This window comes from Panthera onca, chromosome B1, assembly GCF_046562875.1.
Source record: "Panthera onca isolate mPanOnc1 chromosome B1, mPanOnc1 haplotype 2, whole genome shotgun sequence".
Lineage (NCBI taxonomy): Eukaryota > Metazoa > Chordata > Mammalia > Carnivora > Felidae > Panthera > Panthera onca.
In genome coordinates this window covers 189,305,333-189,329,349 of record NC_138342.1, presented here as the reverse complement: position 1 = coordinate 189,329,349, position 24,017 = coordinate 189,305,333, and the positions used below count along the sequence as shown (strand labels likewise).

General features: G+C 40.7%; 1 protein-coding gene across 8 annotated transcripts in view; it reads left to right on the top strand.

The window, feature by feature from the left end:
- PRIMPOL (primase and DNA directed polymerase) overlaps positions 1 to 24,017 on the top strand; it is a 52,585-nt gene that overhangs the window by 1,381 nt on the left and 27,187 nt on the right. For 6 of the 8 annotated variants that reach the window (XR_014137646.1, XM_078445286.2, XM_078445284.2 and 3 more), the window contains 6 exons: positions 3,220 to 3,360; positions 4,881 to 5,093; positions 7,779 to 7,876; positions 8,800 to 8,929; positions 17,089 to 17,236; positions 22,393 to 22,677. Coding sequence is in view for 7 of the 8 variants with exons in the window: in XM_078445286.2 (XP_078301412.1) it covers positions 4,914 to 5,093; positions 7,779 to 7,876; positions 8,800 to 8,929; positions 17,089 to 17,236; positions 22,393 to 22,677 (841 nt within the window). In the remaining variant the exon portion in view is untranslated. Of the gene's footprint in view, positions 1 to 3,219; positions 3,361 to 4,854; positions 5,094 to 7,778; positions 7,877 to 8,799; positions 8,930 to 17,088; positions 17,237 to 22,392; positions 22,678 to 24,017 lie in introns of all 8 variants that reach the window. The other 2 variants (XM_078445285.2, XM_078445288.2) reach the window with 2 other exon arrangements.

The following is a 24,017-nucleotide window of genomic DNA, read 5'->3' as shown; positions in this document are numbered from 1 at the left end:
CACTGGGGGTGGTAGAAAGGGGAAGCTGGAGAAGAATAATATATCACTGTATGTTTTGTTATCCCTTACCAGAAATTTTTGGGAAATTTGATTTTTTTTTTTTTTTTTAATGTTTATTTTTGAGACAGAAAGAGTGTGAGCGGGCTTGGGTAGAGAGACACAGAATCCAAAACAGGCTCCAGACTCTGAGCTATCAGCATGGAGCCCAACGTAGGGCTGGAATGCACCGACTCGAGATCATGACCTGAACCGAAGTCTGATGCTTAATCCACTGAGCCAACCAGGTGCCCTTAGGGAAATTTTCATATGACTTACTTTTGTTTAAGCATAGAGAGGCAAAGTGACCGGAGTGGGGGGTGGGGAGAAGATTCAATTAGTGTAGTTAATTTCTTCAGGTGTTACTCATCTGGGATATAATCTTCTATAACAATATTACTGTAAATGAATTTTAATCTCATACTTGATTATGAATATTCTAGTAGCGGGAGAAGTAGTATAAATGTGTTCCAGGAGGCCAGCAAGGGGATTTTATTAAGAAAATATTGCCAAATACCAGAACATTACTAAACACTGGAACTGGAACATACATGCCAGGAAACAAAATACTGGTGAATCTGTTCTCAGGGCACAGGGAGAAGCTGACTTGTGATTAAACAAAAGAAGAAAGAAGCTAGAAGCGCACCAGGGAGAACCATGGCCAGGCTTTAGCTCTCCCTAGAGGCCGGGAATCTGTATTCCAGCTGCTCCTGGGACTCCAGCCACCAAGTGTGCTAGCTGGGCAAGTCTGGGCATAATCCAGGGCTATTGAGGTTGGCTGGTTCCTCAAAAATGACTCAGCCAGACTTTTTTCTAGCCTGACCACCTTTAGTTGTAAAATCAGTATTGAACATGGTTAATTGCAATGTTAAGAAAAAAGCATTGTGGGATGTGGCGCCTGGGTGGCTTAGTCAGTTAAGCGGCCGACTTTGGCTCAGGTCATGATCTCGCAGTCCATGAGTTCGAGCCCCACATCCTGCTCTGTTCTGACAGCTCAGAGCCTGGCGCCTGCTTTGGATTCTGTGTCTCCCTCTCTGTCTCTGCTCCTCCCCTGCTCATGCTCTTTCTCTCTCTCTCTCAGAAATAAATAAACATTAAAAAAAAATTAAATAGCACTGTCAGGGGTGCCTGGCTGGCTGACTCCGTTGGTAGAGCTTGTGACTCTTGATCCTGAGGTCATGGGTTCAAGCCCCACATCGGGCACAGAGCTGACTTTAAAAAAAGAAGAGGAGGAGAAAGAAGAAAGAACATTGCGGCACAGTGTGAAGAAATAAATAATAGAGCTCTTAAGCTTACTATTCTATTTTATTTTATTTATTTTTATTTTTATTATTTTTATTTTTTTTTTATTTTTTTTTCAATATATGAAATTTATTGTCAAATTGGTTTCCATACAACACCCAGTGCTCATCCCAAAAGGTGCCCTCCTCAATACCCATCACCCACCCTCCCCTCCCTCCCACCCCCCATCAACCCTCTTAAGCCTACTATTTTAAAATACAACAAATATTTTTCTTTGGAACTTGGAAACTGTTACCAAAAATAGTTACGGTCCTGTGTGAAAAGAGGTTTTTGCTGCACAGTTATGTAAAAGACCACAATCCTTCCCCACCAAGAATTAAAAGCATTTCAAGGGGCACTTGGGTGGCTCCGTGGGTTAAGTGTCCAACTTCAGCCTAGGTCATGATCTTGCTGTTTCGGAGTTTGAACCCCGCACGGGCTCTATGCTGACAGCTCAGAGGCTGGAGCCTGTTTCAGATTCTGTGTCTCCCTCTCTCTCTCTGCCCCTTCCCCACTCACGCTCTGTCTCTCTCAAAAATAAACATTAAAAAAAAAAAAGCATTTCAAAATTGGTGACCTGTTTCTTCTCGTAGAGGGTAGAGATGAGGAAAATGATAGTCCAAAACCAAAATGCCAGATGCCTTCCTGTTCTCCATTTCCTTTGCTTTTGTCATTTAATCCTCCTGCTCCTACAGTCAGGCCCCCCGTTGTCTTCTAACCCTGAACCCAGCTGTTAAAATTTTTGAACTGTGCAAACAACATGAGGGAATAATATATTGAATTTCCCTTTGTTCTCTGTTGGCACTATGGTTTCCTCAGTTCAGTGAGTTGTCAAACCATACTCTCATGGTCATGCCAGCAATTTTTACAAAATCAAAAATTTTCCTGATGTCAGTGTCACTAAGTGTGAACATGTACATGGTGGTTCTTCGTCAGTTACTGGTTAGATCCTAGAGCTACAGATCCTATCTAAATGCATTCTGTGTTTCTTGTCTTTATTAAGTCATCAGTGGGCTTTATTAAAAGTTATATTTTATAGAAGAGAATCAGTTTCTCACTTAGGTTGTCTAAATGTTGAGGATTTTTATCTGTATGTGAAACAAATTAAAATAAACTTTGTACTCAGAATCTAGCATTATGGAGCCCCCGTATCACTTCGTATTGAAAAAGCCATTTCGTCAAAAATTATCCTGTCTCGGGCGCCTGGGTGGCTTGGTCGGTTAAGCGTCCGACTTGGGCTCGGGTCATGATCTCACGGTCCGTGAGTTCGAGTCCCATGTTGGGCTCTGTGCTGACAGCTCAGAGCCTGGAGCCTGTTTCAGATTCTGTGTCTCCTTCTCTCTTTGGCCAACCCCCCCGCCCCGTTCATGCTCTGTCTCTCTCTGTCTCAAAAATAAATAAACGTTAAAAAAAATTAAAAAAAAAAATTATCCTGTCTCTTCAATCCAGTGAAGTTGTATTCCTTTCCTTGGCATACCTGTAATGAAATTTATGTTGATATCTTTAGAATTATGTTGGTTATAATTTATTTATTAAAATTTTTTTAATGTTTATTAAAATTTTTTTTAATGTTTATTTATTTTTGAGAGAGAGAGAGAGTGCATGTTCCAGCGGGGGAGGGGCAGAGAGGGAGAGGGAGACGCAGAATCAGAAGCGGACTCCAGGCTCTGAGCTGTCAGCATAAGAGCTGGATGTGTGGGGCTCAAACCCATCAACTCGGAGATCATGACCTGAGCTGAAGTTGGATGCTTAACCGACTAAGCCACCCAGGTGCCCCTCTTGGTTTGTAATTTATAATTTTCATCTAGATCAGGTGTAACTTTGAGAGAGCAATCTTTCTTAGGTCTGTTATGGTTGGAGTCAAATGTGAAATTTAACAGTCATGACGTTCTACCATCTCAGTCTTCTAGGATGAACCTGTTTTTCCTTCCCGGGAACGTATCATTTGCCAGTGAGTTTGTGTTGTTGGAAGGTTTTCTGCTAAAATTTAAGAGAATATTTATCGACATGATAAGCACAAGTACTGGAAAGGCATCGCGAAAGGTAAATAGGAATGTTTCCCTCAAATGCTGTAGTTTATGTTGTTATTTCGGCTTACAAAATGAATGTATGTGTTTTATATATCAGTAAATTATGACATAGATGATATTGATGAAGAGGGAGACTACATCGGGTTTCTATTTCTGTGTAAAACATCAAGCCAAAACTTCTAGGCTTGAACAAAAAGTAATATTTTCTTCCAGTTCTGTGGGTTGAACAGCTGCTTTGCAGATCTCACCTGAACTCACTCAGGCTTACTTACACATTGAATTCTGGTGGGTGCCTGATCCAAAATAGCTTAACTCAATATATCTGATAGTTGATGTTGGCTGTTACCTGGGGTAACCTGGGTTCTTCTCCAGATGGCTTTTTATCCTCTATGAGGCTAGAATTCCGGCATGACAGTCCCAGGGTGGGACTACAGCATAGCCAAATCCAGTGCAAAAGCACTTAATGCCGCTAGTTTGCTTCACATTTGTTGATGTGACATTGACACATTGAGATTCACATTGTTGATGTGACCAAAGCAAGTCACATGACCAAACACAGAGTCAGTGTGGGAGTGGGCTCAGACAGCAGCTATTGATGGGAGGAATGGCAAAAATTTTGTGGCCATTATCTACCTACGATACAAGCTTTTTTCCCCTTCTAAAAACTCATCCTTTTTTTTTTTTTTCTAAGTAAAACATAATCAAAAGTTGAAAAAGTATTGCCTGGCCCCCTCACCTGGTTAAAATGGAAACGTATGCAAACAAAAACATATAAGATTAATAAACAAGTGTTAAAAGACCATCATTTCACATTGATCACAAAATTACAGTCATTAGCAGACATGGATTAAAATTTATTGATTCCTGTCTTCAGTCGTGCTTATGATGAACATAGACATCCGAAACCAAAGTAGCCAATATTGCAGTTCCCATTTATACACGGTGTTGTCCTCCCAACTAACGGCTGTGTTGGGTGAAAAGAAAAGAAATGGATAGAAACATAGAAGGAAAGGGAACTAAGAGTTGCACAGCGGTGTCTGGAAATGAACTCTGCCCTGAGAAGTAGTAGCACAAGGGTCATGGCCAAAGTAGTAGGACGACTTGGGCAAGGTCAATAGTGCTTGATGCATTAAAGTGGTTCTAGTGAAAACGATAATGATACAGAAACCACTTGTATTTACCTGCGACTTTGTAATTTACAAAACGTTTTCTTAGGTCTTATCACATGTATCCTGATAATTACATAAAGTATTTGGGATGACATTGATCCCCATTTTGCAGTTAAGGCTCAGGGAACTTCTAAAATCATAGCACTGTTAGAAGAACCAAGATTGAAAGATATCTGACAACTAGCCATGTTCTCATTTCACATTAAAACTCCATGTAAAATAAATAAGTAAATAAACGGGATAAGGAAATAGCCATTAGGAAATGGGTTTTGAAGTTTTACCAAAAAAATATGTATATATATTCTAAACAAAGAAATTGATGTCCTTGTTTGTTTTAGTACTAATTGGTAGAAATCTTACACAGGATAGGATTTAGTTTCCCGTAACTTCTGAACCAATGGAGAGAAAATGGGAAGCAAAACTGAAGCAAATTGAAGAACGAGCAGCTTGTTATGAGAGGAAACCATTGTCCTCAGTATACAGACCGAGATTGTCCAAGCCAGAAGAACCACCTTCCATTTGGAAACTATTCCATCGGCAAACTGAAGCCTTTAATTTTGTTAAAAGCTGTAAAGAGGTAATTTTCTCATCTCCTGCCTTTATTTCTGGGGCTACTGTAACTTTAGATTTCTAAAAACAAACTAAAAATCATTGTTTGTGTTCATTCCAGCCCACATGATCTACAAAAGAATCGTGATCTAAATATCACACTGTTTGCAAAACATATCCCTATGAATTATTGGCCATTTACTTTATATTAAGAATGAAGAGCAATGACCTATGTGGTGCCAATTGGTTTGAAAAATTTGTAATGACACTTAAAAATTTTTTTGTTTCAAATATAGTTGACATAGTAAGTATATTAGTTTCAGGTGAACAACATAGTGATTTGACAGTTCTATACATTACAAAATGCTCACCACAATAAGTCTAGTTACCATCTATCACTGAAGTTACTCCAATATTATTGACTATATTCCCTATGCTGTCCTTTTCATCACCATGACTTATTTATTTTATAAGTGGAAGATTGTACTTTTTAATCCCCTTCCCCTATTTCTCTCTTGTCTCTCCATCTCCTCCCTGCCCCACTTTGGCAACCAACGGTTTATTCTCTGTATTTATGAGTCTATTTTAGGTTCGTTTTGTTTTTAGATTCCACATATAAATGAAATCATATGATCTTTGTTTTTCTCTAACTTATTTCACTTAGCATAATACCCTCTAGGTCCATCCATGTTGTGAACAGCAAGACTTCATTCTTTTTTTTTTTTTTTAAGGGCTGAGTAATATTCCTTTGAGTACATATACTGTATCGTCTTTATCCATTCATCTGTCAGTGGACACTCGGTGTGTTCTTGGCTGTTATAAATAAATATGGGTACACGTATTCTTCTGAATTAGTGCTTTCATTTTTTTCAGGTAAATACCGAATTACCGGATTGTATGGTATTTCTATTTTAATTTTTTTGAGGAACCTCCATTCTGTTTTCCGTAGCGGCTGCACCAACTTACGTTCCCACCAGCAGTGCTGCATGAGTGTTCCCTTTTCTCCAAATCCTTACAAACATTGTTATTTCTGGTCTTTTTGATACCAGCCATTCTGATGGGTGCAAGGTGGTATCTCAGTGTGGTTTTGATTTGCATTTCCGGGATGATTAGTGATGTTGAGCATTTCTTCATGTGTCTTGTCCATCTATAGGTCTTCTTTGGAAAAATGTCTATTCAAGTGCTCTGCACATTTTTTTTTTTTTAATTTTTTTTTTTTTAACGTTTATTTATTTTTGAGACAGAGAGAGACAGAGCGTGAACAGGGGAGGGGCAGAGAGAGAGGGAGACACAGAATCCGAAACAGGCTCCAGGCTCTGAGCTGTCAGCACAGAGCCCGACGTGGGGCTTGAACTCACAAGCCGTGAGATCATGACCTGAGCGGAAGTCAGACGCTTAACCAACTGAGCCACCCAGGCGCCCCTCTTTTATTTCTGATTTTATTTTTGAGTTGTCTTTTTTATTCTTGATGAGTCTGGTTATATCAATTTTGCTTATCTTTTCAAAGAACCAGTTCTTAATTCCATTGATATTGTCTTGTAGTCTTTATTTCCACTCTGATCTTTATTATTTTCTTCCTTCTAATTTTGGGCTTTTTTTATTCTTGTTTTGTTCCTTTAGGTGTAAGTTTAGATTGCTTCTTTGAGATTTTTCTTGTTTCTTGAAGTAGGCCTGTATTGCTATAAACTTGCCTGTAATAGAACTGCTTTTCCTGTGTCTCCCGTAAATTTGGAGCCATTGTGTTTCCATTTTCTCATGTGTCCAGGTATTTTTTGATTTCCCTTTGATTTCTCCATTGGCCCATTGGTTTTTTTACTAGCACGTTTATTTCCAGTTGTTTTCTCGTATTGATTTCTGGTTTCATATTGTTATTGTTGGAAAAGATGCTTGATATGATTTCAGTCCTTTTAAATTTATTGAGACTTGTTTGGTAGCCTGACATATCCTGGAATGTTCCATGTGCACTTGGAAAGAATGTGTTTTCTGCCGTTTGGGGATGAAATGTTCTGTATATATTTATTAAATCCATATGGTTTAGTGTGTCACTCAAAGCCAAAGTTACTTTATTGATTTTTTTTGTCTGGATGATCTATCCATTGATGTAAATGGGGTGTTAAAGTATGCTACTATTATTGTATTACTGTCATTTTCTCCCTCTTTGTCTGTTAGTACTTGCTTAATATATTTAGGTGCTCTTATGTTGGGTGCATAGACATTTACAATTGCCGTATCCTCTTGTTAGACTGATCCCTTTATCATCATGTCATGACCTTCTTTGTTTCTTGTTATAGTGTTTGTCTTAAATCTATTTTGTTTGCTAGAAGTATTGCCACTCCAGCTTTTTTTTTTTTTTTTTCATTTCCATTTGTATGGAATATCTTTTTCTATCCCTTTTTCAGTTTATGTGTCTTTCAGTCTGAAGTGTCTTTCAGTCTCTGGTAGGCAGCATATAGATGGGTCTTGTGTTTTTTTATCCATTCAGTCAGTTACCCTTTGTCGTTTGACTGGAGGATTTAGTCCATTTACATTTAAAGCAAAGATTTTGATCGGTGTAGATGTACTGACTATTTTTCTTATTTTTAGTAATACAGAATGATCAAATTCCAGTTTTTCAAAATTTGACAAAATTCTTCATAAGCATTGAGTAGCTACAGTGGGTTTTTGGATTTGTACTCTATTAATTTTTTGAATATTATTTTTGATTTCTGTGAAGGATGTTCACGTATTTGCTTTGGAATACAAAGTGGGTGATGGACAGCGTATTTACCTGGTGACAACCTACACTCAACTTTGGTTTTACTATAAATCCCGGTAAGTCTGTAAAGCACAGCATGTTAAAGTTACATTTCCTTCATCTAGTTATGTTTGTGAGATTGATTCTGGCTGAATTAACTGTTTCAGTTCTCAATCACGCAATAGTCCTTTACTGGTAGAATTGAATTCTAGAGCTTCCTTGTCATGGCAACATTGAATGATCTCACCAGGTGTTGGGAGAAGAGTACTATGTAACCAACCGTGTGTGTGTGTGTGTGTGTGTGTGTGTGTGTGTGTGTGTGTGTGTGTTTTGAGTTCCTAAATAATCTGTGTCACATGATGACCCAATCCCCCCATCACTTTTCCGTGTTGAAATTACAAACCTTTTACTTACACAGGATGCCATCGGAACTTCACTTAGCACAAGTAATCATTTACTTATCAAGTCAGTATCTGTTCTTATTAACCCGTGTTAAAGTCCTATCTCCTGATCCACGTGGGAGCATTGAAAGCTCGTTGAAGTCAGGTGATTTAGAATATGTTTTTAGCCAATTTTGAAAAGACTGTTTTCCTAATGAAAATACAAATCTTAAAAATTCTCAAAAAATTTATCGAATCCCAAGAATATATGTGATCTTGGGATTCCAGTTTGAGAAAGTTCTTTTCTTAGACAGGATTTGCTTTATCATGTCACCAAAAAGCAAAGAATTGTCATACAATGTGAAAATTATCAGAACTTGAAAATATTTTCAAGTTAAATAATGTTACGAATACAATTATTACATGTTGTGTGATGGGAGCTCTTAATAATATGATCCATAAACCTACTGTGAGCAGTTATTTACTTTGTCATGCCTTCACTGTGCCATAGTTATATGTCATTAAATCACAGTTAATACAGTATCTTGAAATATAAAAGCAGGTATTATGATTTAAAAGGTATAAGATGTAAACCTAATAATCTTGCATTATTCAATTAGAAAAAATCTCTTACACTGCTATGAAGTCATTCCTGAAAACGCTGTGTGCAAGCTTTATTTTGATTTGGAATTTAACAAACATGCGAATCCTGAAGCTGATGGGAAAAAGATGGTTGCGTTACTCATCGAGGTACATTAAAAACTTGGGTTTTTCTTCTTATATTTGTATATCTTTTCATTCATTTATTCATTCATTAAGTGCATCCAACCTATGTAATATTTGGCTTCTGTGTTTCAGCTCCTTTTTTTTTCCTCTTCCTTTTGACCTTCATTTCTTTTTTTTTAAATTTTTTTTTTTCAACGTTTTTTATTTATTTTTGGGACAGAGAGAGACAGAGCATGAACAGGGGAGGGGCAGAGAGAGAGGGAGACACAGAATCGGAAACAGGCTCCAGGCTCCGAGCCGTCAGCACAGAGCCTGACGCGGGGCTCGAACTCACAGACCGCGAGATCGTGACCTGGCTGACGTCGGACGCTTAACCGACTGCGCCACCCAGGCGCCCCATTGACCTTCATTTCTTTAATGTGACTTTTCTGAGTAAAGTTCCAAGAGACCGAAGGTTCAGTTCTGGTCCATATGTTTTGTGATATTAGCACATCTATAAAAAATAGCCTTGAGAAAGATGGCAGTTTGGACACTTTTTAAATTATATATTAATTCTCTTTATATTATAAATAACTGACTCTGGTAAAAAGGCAAAGTAATTTTTACTATAAAAATCAGGTAGTAAGATGAATTTCAAGAAAACTTTGGTTAAAAATTGTGTCATAGGGGCGCCTGGGTGACTCAGCCAGTTAAGCATATGACTTTGATCTTGGCTAAGGTCATGATCTTATGGTTCGTCAGATTGAGCCTCAAGTCAGGCTCTGTGCTGACAGCCTGGAGCCTGCTTGGGATAGTCTCTTTCTCTCTCTGTCTCTCTGTTTCTCTGTGTCTTTCTTTCTCTGTCCCTCCCCTGCTGGTTCTCTCTCTCTCTCAAAATAAATATAACTTAAAAAATAAAAAATAAAAAAATTTGTATCACAGGGGTACCTGGGCGGCTCAGTTGGTTGAGTGTCCATCTTGATTTTGGCTCAGGTCATGATCCCAGGGTCATGGGATCGAGCCCCACATCTGGCTCCATGCTGGGCTGCTTGAGATTCTCTCTCTCCCTTTGCCCCTCTCCTCTGATTGCTTCTCTCTCTCTCTCTCTCTCTCTCTCTCAAATTAAAAAAATAAGGGGCACTTGGGTGGCTCAGTTGGTTAAGCGTCCGACTTTGGCTCAGGTCATGATCTCACGGTTCATGGGTTCGAGCCCCGCATCAGGCTTTGTGCTGACAACTCGGAGCCTGGAGCCTGTTTCAGATTCTGTGTCTCCCTCTCTCTCTCTGCTTCTCCCCCCACTCGCACTCTGTCTTCCTCTGCCTCAAAAATAAATAAGCATTAAAAAAAAATTAAAAAAGGTATCATAATTTTTTTGCTCACAAGGATTTTGGAAATTATTGTGCCATCATAAATGAGAAAACTAAGGTCTAGAAAGACTTAATTCTTATTCCAGGTCTTATAGTATTGGAAAAACATGGTCTAGTAATTCAGTTAACATTGTTTTTAAAGGAGAAAAGACTGTAATTCTAGTATGTTTTTGATTTAGCAGTGTCAACCAGGAAGTTACTAACAAAAGGGATAATATGGGCTTGTTCAACTGAACACTATTATGTATGTTTATAAAAACTTTTAATATTTTATTACATTAAATTATATTAAACTTATATTGGTTTTTATTTGGGCCCAAAGTAGGCATTAACATTTATTGATTAATTTTTTTCTTTTAGATGTTAATTGTAGATGACACCTTTTATAACTTTAAATATATCTCAAGGGTACCCAGGTGGCTTAGTCAGGTTAAGTATCCAACTTGGGCTCAGGTCATGATCTCACAGTTCATAGGTTCAAGCGCCATTTCGGGCTCTGTGCTGACAGTGCAGAGTCTGCTTGGGATTCTCTCTCTCTTCCTCTCTCTGCCCCTCCCCCACTTGTATTTTTTCTCTCTCCCCCCAAATAAATAGATAAAACTTAAAATTAGAAAAAATATATCTCAAAATGTTTTTGGTAGAGAATATCTGCCCAATTATGTTGAATCACTGTATGTTTTTAAAATTTTTTGTGAAAAATGTATGCAAATACTTTTCTTAAAAGTGTGTATTTATCTTGAGAGAGGAAAAAAAGCATGAGCAGGGGAGGGGCAGAGAGAGAGGGGAGAGCGAGAATCCCAAGCATGCTCTGTACTGTTAGTGCAGAGCCCAATGGAGCCTCACGGAGCCCCATGCGAGGCTCAAACTCATGAACTGTGAGATTGTGACCTGAGCCAAAGTTGGACGCTTAACTGACTGAACCCCCCAGGTGCCCCACCACGCAAATATTTTTTTAAAAAAATCATATGTTAGCTTTCTTTTGGCTTTGCCTCCCCCCCCCCCCCACCTTACTTAGGTTTGTTTGTTTATTTATTATAAAGTATAGTTGACATCTAATATTTTATTGGTTTCAGGGGTATAACACAGTGACTTGACATCTATATACATTATATAGGATCCATCAGGATGAGTCTAGTCACCGTATAAAGTTATTATAATATGAATGACTATGTATTCCTATGAGTCTATTTTGGTTAGTTTTGTTTGTCTTGTTTTTTAGATTCCACAGGTAAGTGAAACCATATGGAGTTTGACCTTCCCTGTCTGACCTATTTCACTTAGCATAACACATGTGCTGGCAAATGGCAAAATTGTATTGTTTTTCATGGCTGAGTAATCATATTCTTTATGATTACATCTTAATCCATTCATCTCTCAGTGGACACTTAGATGTCTTCCATATCTTGGCTATTGTAAATAATGGTGCAGTAAACATAGGAGTGTGTACATCTTTTTAAATCAGTGTTTTTGTTTTCTTTGGGTAAATCCCCGGGAATGGAATTGGTGGATCATACGGTAGTTCTATTTTTTACTTTTTGAAAAATCTCATACTGTTTTCCACAGAGGCTGCACCAATTTACGTTACCATCAGCAGTGCAAAAGAGTTACCTTTTTTCTACATCCTTGCCAATACTTTTTATTTCTTGTCTTTTTGATACTAGCCATTCTGACTTGTGTGAGGTAATATCTTATTGTGGTTTTGATTTGCATTTCCCTGATGAGTGATGTTGAGCATTTTTTAATGTGTCTGTTGGCCATCTGGACATCTTCTTTGGAAAAATGTCGCTCAAGTCCTCTGCACGTTTTTAAAATCAGAGTTTTGTTTTTTGGTGTTGAGTTGTTAGGGGTTCTTTAGACATTTTGGCTATTAATTTCTTACTCGATACATCATTTATAAATATCTTCTTCCATTCACGAGATTGTCTTTTTGTTTTGTTGATTGTTTTCTTCTCTGTGCAAAAATTTTTTGGTTTGATGTAGTCCTTGTTGTTTAATTTGGCTTTTGTTACCCTTACCTGAGGAAACAGACCCAAAAACTAATGGTCAAATATCCTAGAGTTTACTGCCTATAGTTTCTTTAAGGAGGTTTTTGGTTTCAGGCATTACATTTAGTTCTTTAATCCATTTTGAGTTTATTTTTGTATACGATGAAAGAAAGTGAATTCTTTTGTGTGTAGCTAGCTATTCAGTTTTCCCAGCACTATTTATTGAACACAGTGTCTTTTATCCATTGTATATTCTTTCCTTCTTTGTTGTAGAATGATCATTTAATTGTGGGTTTATTTCTGTGCTCTGTGTTCTGTTTCATTGATTTATGTGTGTACTTTTGTGCCAGTACCATACTACTTTGATGACTATAGCTTTGTAGTATAGTATGAAATCTGGCAGTGTGATACCTCCAGCTTTGTTCTTTTTTCTTAAGATCGATTTATTTATATGTGGTCTTTTGGTTCTATACGTCCTTATGACCATTACTTGGAAGTCTTTATCAGGTAGATTGTTTATCTTTCTTTTGTTTGATGCTTTCTTTGAGGTTGTTTTTTTCCCCCCCTATTTGGAACATATCCTTTCTCATTTTTTCTGTGTTTATTTCTATGTATTTGGTAGTCTGCTCTGTTTCCTGGTCTTGAAGGTAGTATCCGTATGTAGAAGGCATCCTACTGGCCCCAGAAGCGAAATCTCTCCTGCTCACTAGAACCAGGTGCTCCAGGGGTGTCCCGTGTGTGGGTTGTATGTGCCCTTCTGTCGTGACAGGGCCCTGACTCCTGTCAGGGGCACTGGTGGGCGGGGCGGGTGGGAGGATCAATGGACCCAGTGGTGTGGCTGCAGCTGCTGGGGACATGCTTGTGGGTGGAGTTAGCCTCTGTTGTAGCTGGCTCTAGGGCTTGGCTGTGACTGCTGTGCATGTGCTGGTAGGTGGGGTTGACCTTTCCCCCTTCTCCTTGGGTAGGAGTTGCTTTACAGGGTTGTCAGTCCCAGCCTGGGCTTACCTGCTGGGTATAGCATGTGGGAAGCCACTTTGGAGGAGCACCTGATGGGGTGGGCAGGTTGGACGGGCTGAGTCCACAGGGTGATGCTGGGGCTCAATGAGTGGTACTAGCAAGGTGGAGAGAGAGTGTTTGGAAATTGTATCTGCCAGGGAACAAGAAAAATGATGCTTACTAGTGCTTCCATTCCCAGAGAAAGTTCCTCTTCTCCTCTGATACACACACTAAGATTAATACATCTCCTCCTGTATGGACCAAGTGCTTCTTTTTTTTTTTTTTTTAGTGTTTGTTTGTTTTTGAGAGAGAGAGAGAGAGAGAGTGCATGCACACAAGTCGGGAGGGGCAGAGAGAGAGAGGGGGAGACACAGAATCCAAATCAGAGCCCTAGGTGGGGCTAGAACTCACAGACCACGAGGTCATGACCTGACCTGAAGTCAGAGGCTTAACCAACGAGCCACCCAGGTGCCCCTGGACCAAGTGCTTTTTAAATCTGTTATCTTTGTTCTGTGTCTTAGAGTAAGATTGCTCACAAGGCCTTTAAGAGTAGAGTCTTGGGGCACCTGGTGGCTCAGTTGGTTAAGTGACCGGCTCTTGATTTCAGCTCAGGTCTCGATCTCATGGTTGGTGAGTTTGAGCCCCACCTTGAGCTCTGTGCTGATGGTTTGGAGCCTGCTTGGGATTCTCTCTCTCCCTCTCTCATTGCCCTTCCCTGCTCGCGTGAGCACTATCTTTCTTTCTGTAAATAAACATTAAAAAAAAACACAACAGAGTCGAGTCTTGGTTTCCTAACCCTCCAGCTCTCCTGGAGTTCTGCTCCTTTTCGAAGTCCTTTTCTGGTGGCTGGTCTTCCTGGTGCACATCTCCAGGGCAGGCAGGGCTGCTCGGTGTGGGCCTTGAACCCGTGGCTACTCAGGGAAGACCCGTGCCTCGTGATGTCTCTTCCTCCTGTTGGTCACCGTGTTTAGGGCTTGGTTCCTGAGCCAACCTGGTCTTTGCCCCTCCTACCCTTATTTATGTGGCTTTTCCTTTATATCTTTAGCTCTGTTCTTCTAGGTCATCAGGCTGCTCTCAGAGGACCTGTTCTGTATTTAATTGCAGCCTTGGTGTGTCTGTGGAAGGAGTGAACTCAGGATCCTCCTACTCCATCATCCTTCTCTCCTAGCTTTGATGCAGAAGAAATGTACATTAGTCCCCCTTCCCCCCAAAGAAAACAAACAAGAAGGATGCTTTTCTTAAAATAACCATTAGACCCTTAAAAACAGATTCCAAAGTTTTATTTCATTGTTTTTGGTAAATTAAAACATGCATAATTATTTTGAATTTAATTTTATTTTAAAATAATTCATAGATACTGATTTTTCCCTGATGTATGATACACTTTTAAATTCTCAGGTAAGATTTATTACACAGCTATTGTATAGCTAAGAAGGAATTAAGATTCAGAGATTTTTACTGGCACTTTAATATGGCATACCATTAAGAAGTAGCACATTGTATTATAAACCAGAAATACCCCTAATTGAACCAACACTAGTGCAAATCCTGTTTGTAACATAGATTAATAAACACGGGTGTGGCAGAAATGGTGTAGGTATTTAAAATTTTTTCCTCCTAATTTTTTTAAATATTTATTTACATATTATTTTTTAATGTTTATGCTTGAGAGAGAGAGAAACAGAGTGTGAGTGGGGGAGGGGCTGAGAGAGAGGGAGACACAGAGTCTAAAGCAGGCCCCAGGCTCTGAGCTGTCAGCACTGAGCTGATGTGGACCTTGAACTCACAGACCGCGAGATCATGACCTGAGCCGAAGTTGAACTCCCAACCAACTGAGCCACCCAGGCGTCCCTCCTCCTAATTCTTTATATAATTTTATCCAACTTAGTCTTAAATAACTAATCTTCTACATCAGCAAAAGTTGGAAAAAATTGTAGAAATGCGAGCTTAAAATTATATAGGCTTTTTATTTATTCTGTACAGCTCCAAAGTACATAACTAGATTTTATTCACTTATCAAAATCTTTTCAGCCTCTGCTGAGAGTCAGTGTGTCCAGGCACTAGGAATACAGTGGTTTAGCCCATAGGACATGGTTTCTGCCTTCTTAGAAGTTATAGTCTAATGGAGGATAGCAAATTAGGATAGGTTTAGTTGCCATAATAAAAAACTTAATGTGGCTTAGACAAGATAGAAATCTATTTCTCTCATGGAGTATCTGGATATGGCTCCATTGTTAAAGACTAGGCTTACTGCTTTTGCTGTTTCCTGAGATGTTGCCTATTTTACCTTGTCCAGATGGCTCACTACCACTGTCTGCTTTCTAACCAGTAGAAAAGGGTGAAGGGATGGGCATGCCCCTTGCCTGTAAGAGTATAACTTAGAAGTTGGGTACCTTCCCTCTGTTCACATCCCATTGGCCTGAACTGAGTCATGTGGCCACACACCTTACTGCAAGGGAGTCTGGGAAATGTAGTCTTTATTCTGATGGCCTTGTATCTAGGTAATGAGCGTTCTATTTCTACAGAAGGAGGAGAGAACAGATAGTGAGGGATAGCCTCTGTAACAGGAAACTGAAGTCAAAGTAATCACACAAGTTAAAATTATAGCTGTGTAAGTACTACAAATGGAGACAGAATATGAAGGGGGAATTGATGTAAATAGGAAACTGAGGAAGTCTCTGAGAAAGTGAGAATATTGAAGAATACTATCAAAGAGGGTGGGAGGGGGGGTAGCTATAATAATGCTCAAATAACATTAATAAATAAAACTCATTGTGTAACTATTAGGTGTCTAAGTGCTTGCCAGTTTATAAGCATTTTGCTAATGTCAGGATAACCATGCATGGTAGTTCTTAGTAACTTCATTTTGCAAATGAGGAGGCTGAGGTTTCAGGAGAAGTGACTCATTTTGTAGCTGCTTTTAAGCAGGTATATATGCCAGGCACTGTGCTAATTCTTTACTTTCATTTTGTCATTTACTCCTTACAACAATCCCCAAAGTTAGGTCTGATTATTATCCTATTTTGCACTAGGAATGTAAGGTTTGGGCTTGACCAAAGTCACAGAGCTGGTAAGTGGCAAAGCCAGTACTCAAACCTAGATCTTTCCGATTCCAAATCTTGTGCGCCTATCCTGCTTGCTGCCTTCTTATAATGCTTAACTGCCTTCAATATGAGCAGCATCTGGGGGCATCTGGGTGGCTCAGTCGGTGAAGCATCCAACTTTGGCTCAGGTCATGATCTCATGGTTTGTAGGTTTGAGCCCCGCATTGGGACATGTGCTGACAGCTCAGAGCCTGCAGCCTGCTCGGAATTTTGTGTCTCCCTCTCTCTCTGCCCCTCCCCTGTGTGTGCGCGCTCTTTCTCTCTCTCTCTCTCTCTCTCTCACAAATAAACATTAAAAAAAAATTTTTTTTTTAAATATCAGCAGCATCTAGCCCCAGAGGGCTATGTCCTTGGATGTAGATTTGGGCTCAATATGTGTGAGGAACTTCCTGAAAACTAAAACTATAAAAAAAATAGAATTAGTGACTTCAAACTCATAGATGATATTTAAAGAGATGCTTAAAAAGAAATATTTTTACTGTGATTTTAGAGATTAATATGTAAGGTAAATTGTTCGAATTTTATGAGGTCTTTACTCCTGAGAGCCTATGATTCTTTGAACATAAGTGTGTCATAATTTAAATACTATGTATGTTTCTATACATCAGTAATTTGATGAAATTATTACACAGTAAGTATACAGATAATAAAATAAAAAAGATGAGTTTGAGTTGTACCACGGTATTTGAACTTTGCTCGTGGAAAAATTTTAAAACCATTTGAAACATGAATTATTTTACTTGTATTTTTAGCATGTTTGTAAGGCACTTCAAGAGCTATATAGGGTTAACTGTTCAGCCGAAGATGTTTTCAACTTGGATTCTAGCACCGAGGAAAAATTTAGCCGCCATCTAATATTTCAGCTCCATGATGTGGCATTTAAAGATAACATTCATGTTGGTAAGTACACCGTTTTTTAAAAAGTCAAGGAATTCTATTAAAATGTCATATTTTCCTTTACCTCTTAAAGTTTTGTAAATACTTGCCAGGTTTTAGGGTTCTTACCTATCCTGAATAACGAAATGTGGCTTTTCACATCCTCAGGATCTCCTTTAGTTCTAGACCTACCTTCCTGTTCTAGACACATTTTAGACACATTAACCTCAGGATATCCTTGGCATTAGTGCCTCTTGCTAGACATTTTGGGATGGCCGTCCGTTGCCTGGGACTGGTTTCTGCTACAACAGGAGTCCTTTCAGAACTTTTCTGGGTAATGCATTGGAGGCCTAATTCAGGTCTTATCTGTGATGCCTCAGATCTGTATCTGTCCTTCACTTCAGCCGTGCCTTAGTCTTCGTTTTCGGTACATGAGGACGAGGCTGGGGCTCCAGGCCACGTCCCAAGAGGCTTTTTTATTGGTTGCTGCTCCAGGCAGACCCTCAAGATTGGGAAGGTGTCTACGTATGGAAGCCTGAGAGTGCAAGGGGGGTGTGTGTCTGGGACTGGATGTTTAGAGACACAGGCCCAGGTATAAAATGAAGTCAGTCTATAGAGGAACAAATTAGGCAGGGGGAAACACTGAAAACCAAGGTCTGAATAGAAGCCCCGGTCCTGAGTGTTTCTCAAAGCAGCAATAGAGCTAGTATTTCGAGGCCTAAATGGCAGATGATTAACTGAAGTTCACGTAATAGGTAATCTGTCTCAGAACTACAGGTGTCTGATCGTTTAGGGGCACCTAGAATAAAAGGCATGAGCATAGTCACTCGAGGACTGGCATAGAAGTCAGGAACCTAACTCAGATTAGATCAAAGCTGGGTCACGGTGACCTCGTTTGCTATGTATGAGGGGCTCCTATTATCTCCCCGTTTTCCGTTGCATAGTTGGACATTCCATCTCTTTCTTTCAGCCCTCAGGTATTAATAATTGTAGAATCTATCCTTGTCCCTCTGTTCACTCTGTCCGTAACCTTGGCGATCATCTACTGTCATGGCTTTGATTACCATCTATGTGTTGATGACTCTTAAGTCTTCATCTTCAGCCAAGATTGTCCTCTTTGATGCCAGACCCTATAAAGCCAGCTGCCTATTAAACATTCCCTTGTAGATATGTCACACCCATCATCCCTAAACCGGACTCCTCATTTTTCTTCTAAATTTGCCCTTTCTCCTGTGATATATGGTGTCATCTTTGAGCTCTGTTTTCTCTCAGCATACTTACCTAGCGAGCTGGAGTGATCTGATTCTACCACTTGGATGCTTCAGACCCTTCAAGGATTGCTCGATGCCATCAGGATGACTTCTAGATGTCTTCCTTTACACAGAGCCCCACTGTGCTCCAGCCTCCTCTCATACCACGTGACCCTTGGAGTGTAAACCCCGACAGTGTTTGGTTTTGTTGTAATGCAACTGCCTGACTTAAGCTTTGATTCCTGAGGCTCCCATTTCAAAGTGGCATCCATTTCAAAGACCGCTATCTCAATAGCACTCCCCAGACTGAGACGCTTTTGATTCAGAAATCTTGGTTGATTTCATTAACTGACACTTTGGGCCACTAGTTTTCTCTTCCTTGCTTTAAATTCCTGCTCTTTTATTTTTTACATTAAAAAAAAATGTTTATTTATTTATTTGAGAGAGAGCATGTGTGAGCAGGGGAGGTGCAGAGAGAGAAGGAGAGAGAATTCCTAAGCAGGCTCTGTACTGTCAGTATGGAGCCTGACATGGGGCTTGATCCCACAAACCCTGAGATCAAGAACTGAGCCGAAATCGAAGGTTGGACATTTAACTGAGCCACCCAGGTGCCCCTGCTCTTATACTTTATATTCACTAACAAGGTGTGAGCCTGGGAAACCCTAGGCCTCTGCCCCCAAGCCCAGTAAAAGCAGAAACCCCTTGCCTGTGCATGCTTTCTCCACCTTGCTGTGTGGCCCCAGGTGTCGTGGGCAGTTTTCAGATCTTGAAAGTAATAGACCTTTATTTTTTTTCAAAGTTTCTTGATAGTTGTTACCGAAAGGCGTCTTGCAGTCGTAACAAGAACCCCAAGCCCAGTCCAAGCACAACATTTGTTGTTGATGAAAGGCTGAGACCGGCACAGAACAGCCCTTCTCACTCTGACCTTTACTTAGCTCCTGCGGGGGCCACATTTTCTCAAGTCCCTGTGCCTTTGCACGTTTTGATGCTGCTGTCTGAAATGACATACTCCAATTATGTGGTCTCTTAAGACTCAGTGTAGATATCATCAGATGAGAAGCCATGCCTGTCACATCTCAAACGCTGAGGCTCTGGGTTGTAGAGAGCCCAGTGCTTATCACATTCACCACTTCCTCATGTAATTTTCTGTCGTCTTTATGTTTCACTGAATGTCTCCTTAGGGCAGGGACTGCTTGTTTTTTCTTTTTCTTTTTCTTTTTTTTTAATTTATTTTGAGAGAGAGAGAGAGTGCGCACACGCATGCACACAAGTGGGGGAGGGGCAGAGGGAGAGAGAATCCCAAGCAGGCTCCAGCTGTCAGCTTGGGGCCCGATGTGGGGCTTGAACTCACGAACTGTGAGATCATGACCTGAGCAGAAACCAAGAGTTGGACACTTAACCTACTGAACCACCCAGGTGCCCCAAGGACTGTTTCTTATTCACTGTTTATTTCCAGAGCTCGTACATAATCATATCTTTATCAATATTTGTCATCTAGTAGTAGCAGCCGCAGCAATAAAACAGAAGTAGGCATTTGATAAGTATTTGCCGAATGAAAAACTATTCAGTGGGCTCTACGGTCAGGGTGTGGGGGCAGAGCCTTCAGCAAGATATTTCCTTGATTCTATGGACTCCTCGTAGTCTGCTCCACGGCTCCCAGCCACAAGGCTAAAAGTGGAGATTGGTTGCTAGGGAAGAAGGGAGAGTAGAAATTTGTCAGGTAATTAGCAGTCGCTGCTACAGATGTCTTCTGAAAGCAGATTGCCTTCAAGCTGGCTTTAAACCTGATTCCGTGGCATAAACTAAGTAAAAAGTGCTTTACACAGAACAGCGTACACAAAAGTGTGGAGGTACAAGTTTGAGGCTACCTTGGGGGGCAGAGGGGGTCTGAAGCTCCTTTTCTCTGAAATTATGAACTGCCAGAACCAGAGATGCAGGGATGAAGAAATGAGTCCAAAATTTGCCCTTCATTTCCCATCCCTCCATGGATGTTTTGGTGACATTTCTAGTTCCTATCGTTAGCCTTTTGGAAAGTAGAATTAGAGTGAGTGTAAAAGAGCACAGAATGTTTGCAAAATGTGTAAATTTGGTCTGCCTAAACTACACCTCTGCCAGCCTGCCATAGGACCCGAAATTCCTATGATCGACACGTTCTTTTGAGTTATTCCCAGCCAGTAAAATTCCTGTCCCCATAGTAATGATGAGGGCGAGGGTGATAAGATTGGGGAAGGGAAGTAGAAAGCAGAGTAGTTGCTGGAAGCCTGTGTTGGAATTCATGCTGGTGATACTGTCCTTGTATCCTGGCCACGTTAGCTCCCTGCCAAAGGTTTTTAAAGGCCTACCTGGCCTGCTTAGCGCTCCCTTTGCAAGTCGTTCTAGAACCATGCCTTGCGTCAAGTAGATGTTATCTTACATTTCCAGGAACATTAACTTTATTAGTTTATGTTTGTACTGCTTTGTTGTTTTTTGATACATTGTGATTTCTTTTTACTCGGTGTTTACCCTTATTTGCCTCATTCCAGAGATAATCACATGTGTATATCATTGCAAGGATCAGATGCTTTTGCTTTCATTTTGATGTATAGTACTGGATTTGTTTCATTGAGTAGAGAGTAAATCATTAATTTGGAGAAAGAGAATTTTGAATTCAGAGCATGTGTGTTACATGATTTAAGGGTAAATAAAGTGACAGACCCAGACGATACCAATATTAGAAATTAAATTTGTTTTCTTAAAACACTGCCTTTCTCCAGTATTCGTGTACATGAAACACCTTAACCAAGTTATTGCTTGATTTTATGGTATAAATAACATACAAGAGTTAAAGAAGTTCTAGATTTGCCATATCATCTTTTCTAGGTAGAGATAGGACCGCTAATGGTTAGAGCTCTTTGTGGCACCTGGGTGGCTCAGTCGGTTAAGCATCCGACTGTTGATTTCCGCTCAGGTCATGCTCTCCTGGTTCGTTGGATCAAGCCCCACGTTGGGCTCTGCGCTGATAGCACAGAGCCTTCTCGGGATATTCTTTCTCTCCCTCCTTCCTTCTCTCTCTATCTCAAAAAAAAAAATAAACTTAAAAAAATAGAGCCCTTAGAGTAAGTATTGAAATATATGTATTTAATTGCTTTCGATCTGGATTTTACTTATGATGCCATAGCCCATCCAGTGACCAGTTATAGGGAGAAGCCGGAGGAGCAGGAACTTTGGAACCGCTGGCTGCAAATGTCACGATTCTTAGGGCATATCATGACAGGTAAAGGAGAGAGCGTGAGCTCCAGAGAAGTTTGCTGACATCCTGACTCAAGGAGAGTGCGGCAGAGGTTCTCGGGGTATTTCTGGGCATTATCTTGGCAGCACTGTTTATGCATAAAAACCTTCCTTCCATTCTTTAATCCGTCGACGGTCAAGGTAAGTTCTACTCAACTTGTATTAGTAAAAGTAGGGCTGGGACGCCTGGGTGGCTCAGTCAGTTAAGCGTCCGACTTTGGCTCAGATCAGGATCTCATGGTTGGTGGGTTTGAGTGGGGGTTGGTGGGGTTGGGCTCTGCGCTGACAGTTCAGAGACCGAATAAACATTAAAAAAAAGTTTTTTAAAAAAGTGGTGCTTTCTTGGTGACAGTACGTTAGGCTCAGGCTCATGCTAGCAACGTCAACACATCTTAAACTGACCTTCCCTTCTAAGATGATCTGTTTATTGTAAGTGACATCACACTACCCTGTCGGTGGGAATCGAAAAAGTAGAAGATTGCATAAAGAGGAAGGAAGTAACGAGAGAAGCACGTTACAGTTGGTAATAACAACTCAGTTTTAAAACCAGAAGTAAAAAAAAAGCCTTACTGTATAAAATTGTCATGTGGAGATTTGTGCCTAGATCTTATACTTTGTGGAAAAGCAGAATTAGATTAATCATAATACTTTTTTTTTTTTTAGGTAATTTTGTGAGAAAAATATTGCAGCCTGCTTTTCACTTAATTGCCAGTGAAGACAATAGTATTTCAGAGAAAACGGGCCATGGGTTTTCCCATTTTTCTGAAACCCCAATTAAACAAGGAATTTCCTTTGGCGAAATGTCCCCAGATCAGGATGGAGGAGAGAGCTGGACGTTGAATTCAAAGGAGCTGGAGAGGCTGGGGTCAGCCAAGCAAAGCAGTCCTGATCTTTCGTTTTTAGTTGTGAGGAATAACACAGGAGAAAAGCAACTTTTTGTAGACCTGGGTAAGTAAAGCTGGCAGCTGTCCGTTGGACTGTCCCTTTGTACTCCTCTGAGAGACCAGTCGGTGCCCACTTGTCACTCTGCTTGGGATTCTTGCTACTGCCACTGCTCCATGGTGACCGTAGAATCACCAGCAGACTGTGATCAGTGAGCTAAGGTGCTGGAACTCTGCCTGGCTTCCATTCAGAGATCGTAGAGAGGCCCCGTGGGACAAAAGCCCCGGACCGGCCTGAGTTCCAAAAAGAAAATGGTTGTGGCTGCCGCTACTTCTGAAATGTCTAGAGACTTGTGTCAGGAGAGTCTTAATAGGGGACAGTTGCCCCAGCACTCTCCAGCACCGGTGAGAAGTTTCATAAGATGAGATAAATGTTAGAGCGCCTGGGTGGCTCAGTCAGTTGAGTGTCTGACTCTCGGTTTTGACTCTGGTCATGATCTCGCAGTTTCACGGGTTCGAGCCCTGCATCGGGCTCCACGCTGCCAGTGGGGAATCTGCTTGGGATTCTGTGTCTCCCTCTCTCTCTCTCTGTCCCTCCCCTACTTGCGCTGCCGTCTCTCTCTCTCTCAAAATAAGTAAATAAACTTAAAAAAAAAAAGTTAAAAACAGACACAATATAAAAATGGTACTTTTATGTGGCAAAATGAGGCGGTTGTTTTCTCCACTGAAGAGCTTTGCCGTTAGTGGCAGCGGCCATTTCTTCAGCCTCCTAACTGTGGTCAAACTAGCAGCTGCTTTAACTGTGCTCTCTCCTACCCTACTTGCTTCTGGTCGGTGAACCTGAAGGTGTATGAAGCACGGGGCGAGACTGTGGTCTGTTTAGGTAACACATAGGCCGATCGGGACCCATTCAGCCAGCTCCAGTCTGGTGAAAGAAGCCTCATTTAAAAAAAAAATTTTTTTTAATGTTGATTTATTTTTGAGAGACAGAGACAGAGTGCAAGCAGGGGAGGGGCCAAGAGAAAGGGAGACACAGAATCCGAAGCAGGCTCCAGGCTCTGAGCTGTCAGCACGGAGCCCGACGGGGGGGGGGGGGGGCACAAACCCACCAGCCAGGGAGATCATGACCTGAGCCCAAGTCGGACACTTCGGTGACTGAGCCACCCAAGCCTCATTTTTCTATTGTGGCCTCCGCTTGCGATTTGAAAGCCGTGAAGAGCACGTTTATGCGTTGCGTGTCAGAGCAACCGTGAGAGCTGCAGTGTCCACGGGCTGAGGGAAGTTAGGTTTGACTTGTAGGCAGGATTATCAAGGCAGCCAGGCCAAGAGGGGGGCAGTGTCTTGATGCATTCCATATCTCTCTGGCTACCCTGACAGCCGAGCGCCCAAATTTGGAAATACAGTCAG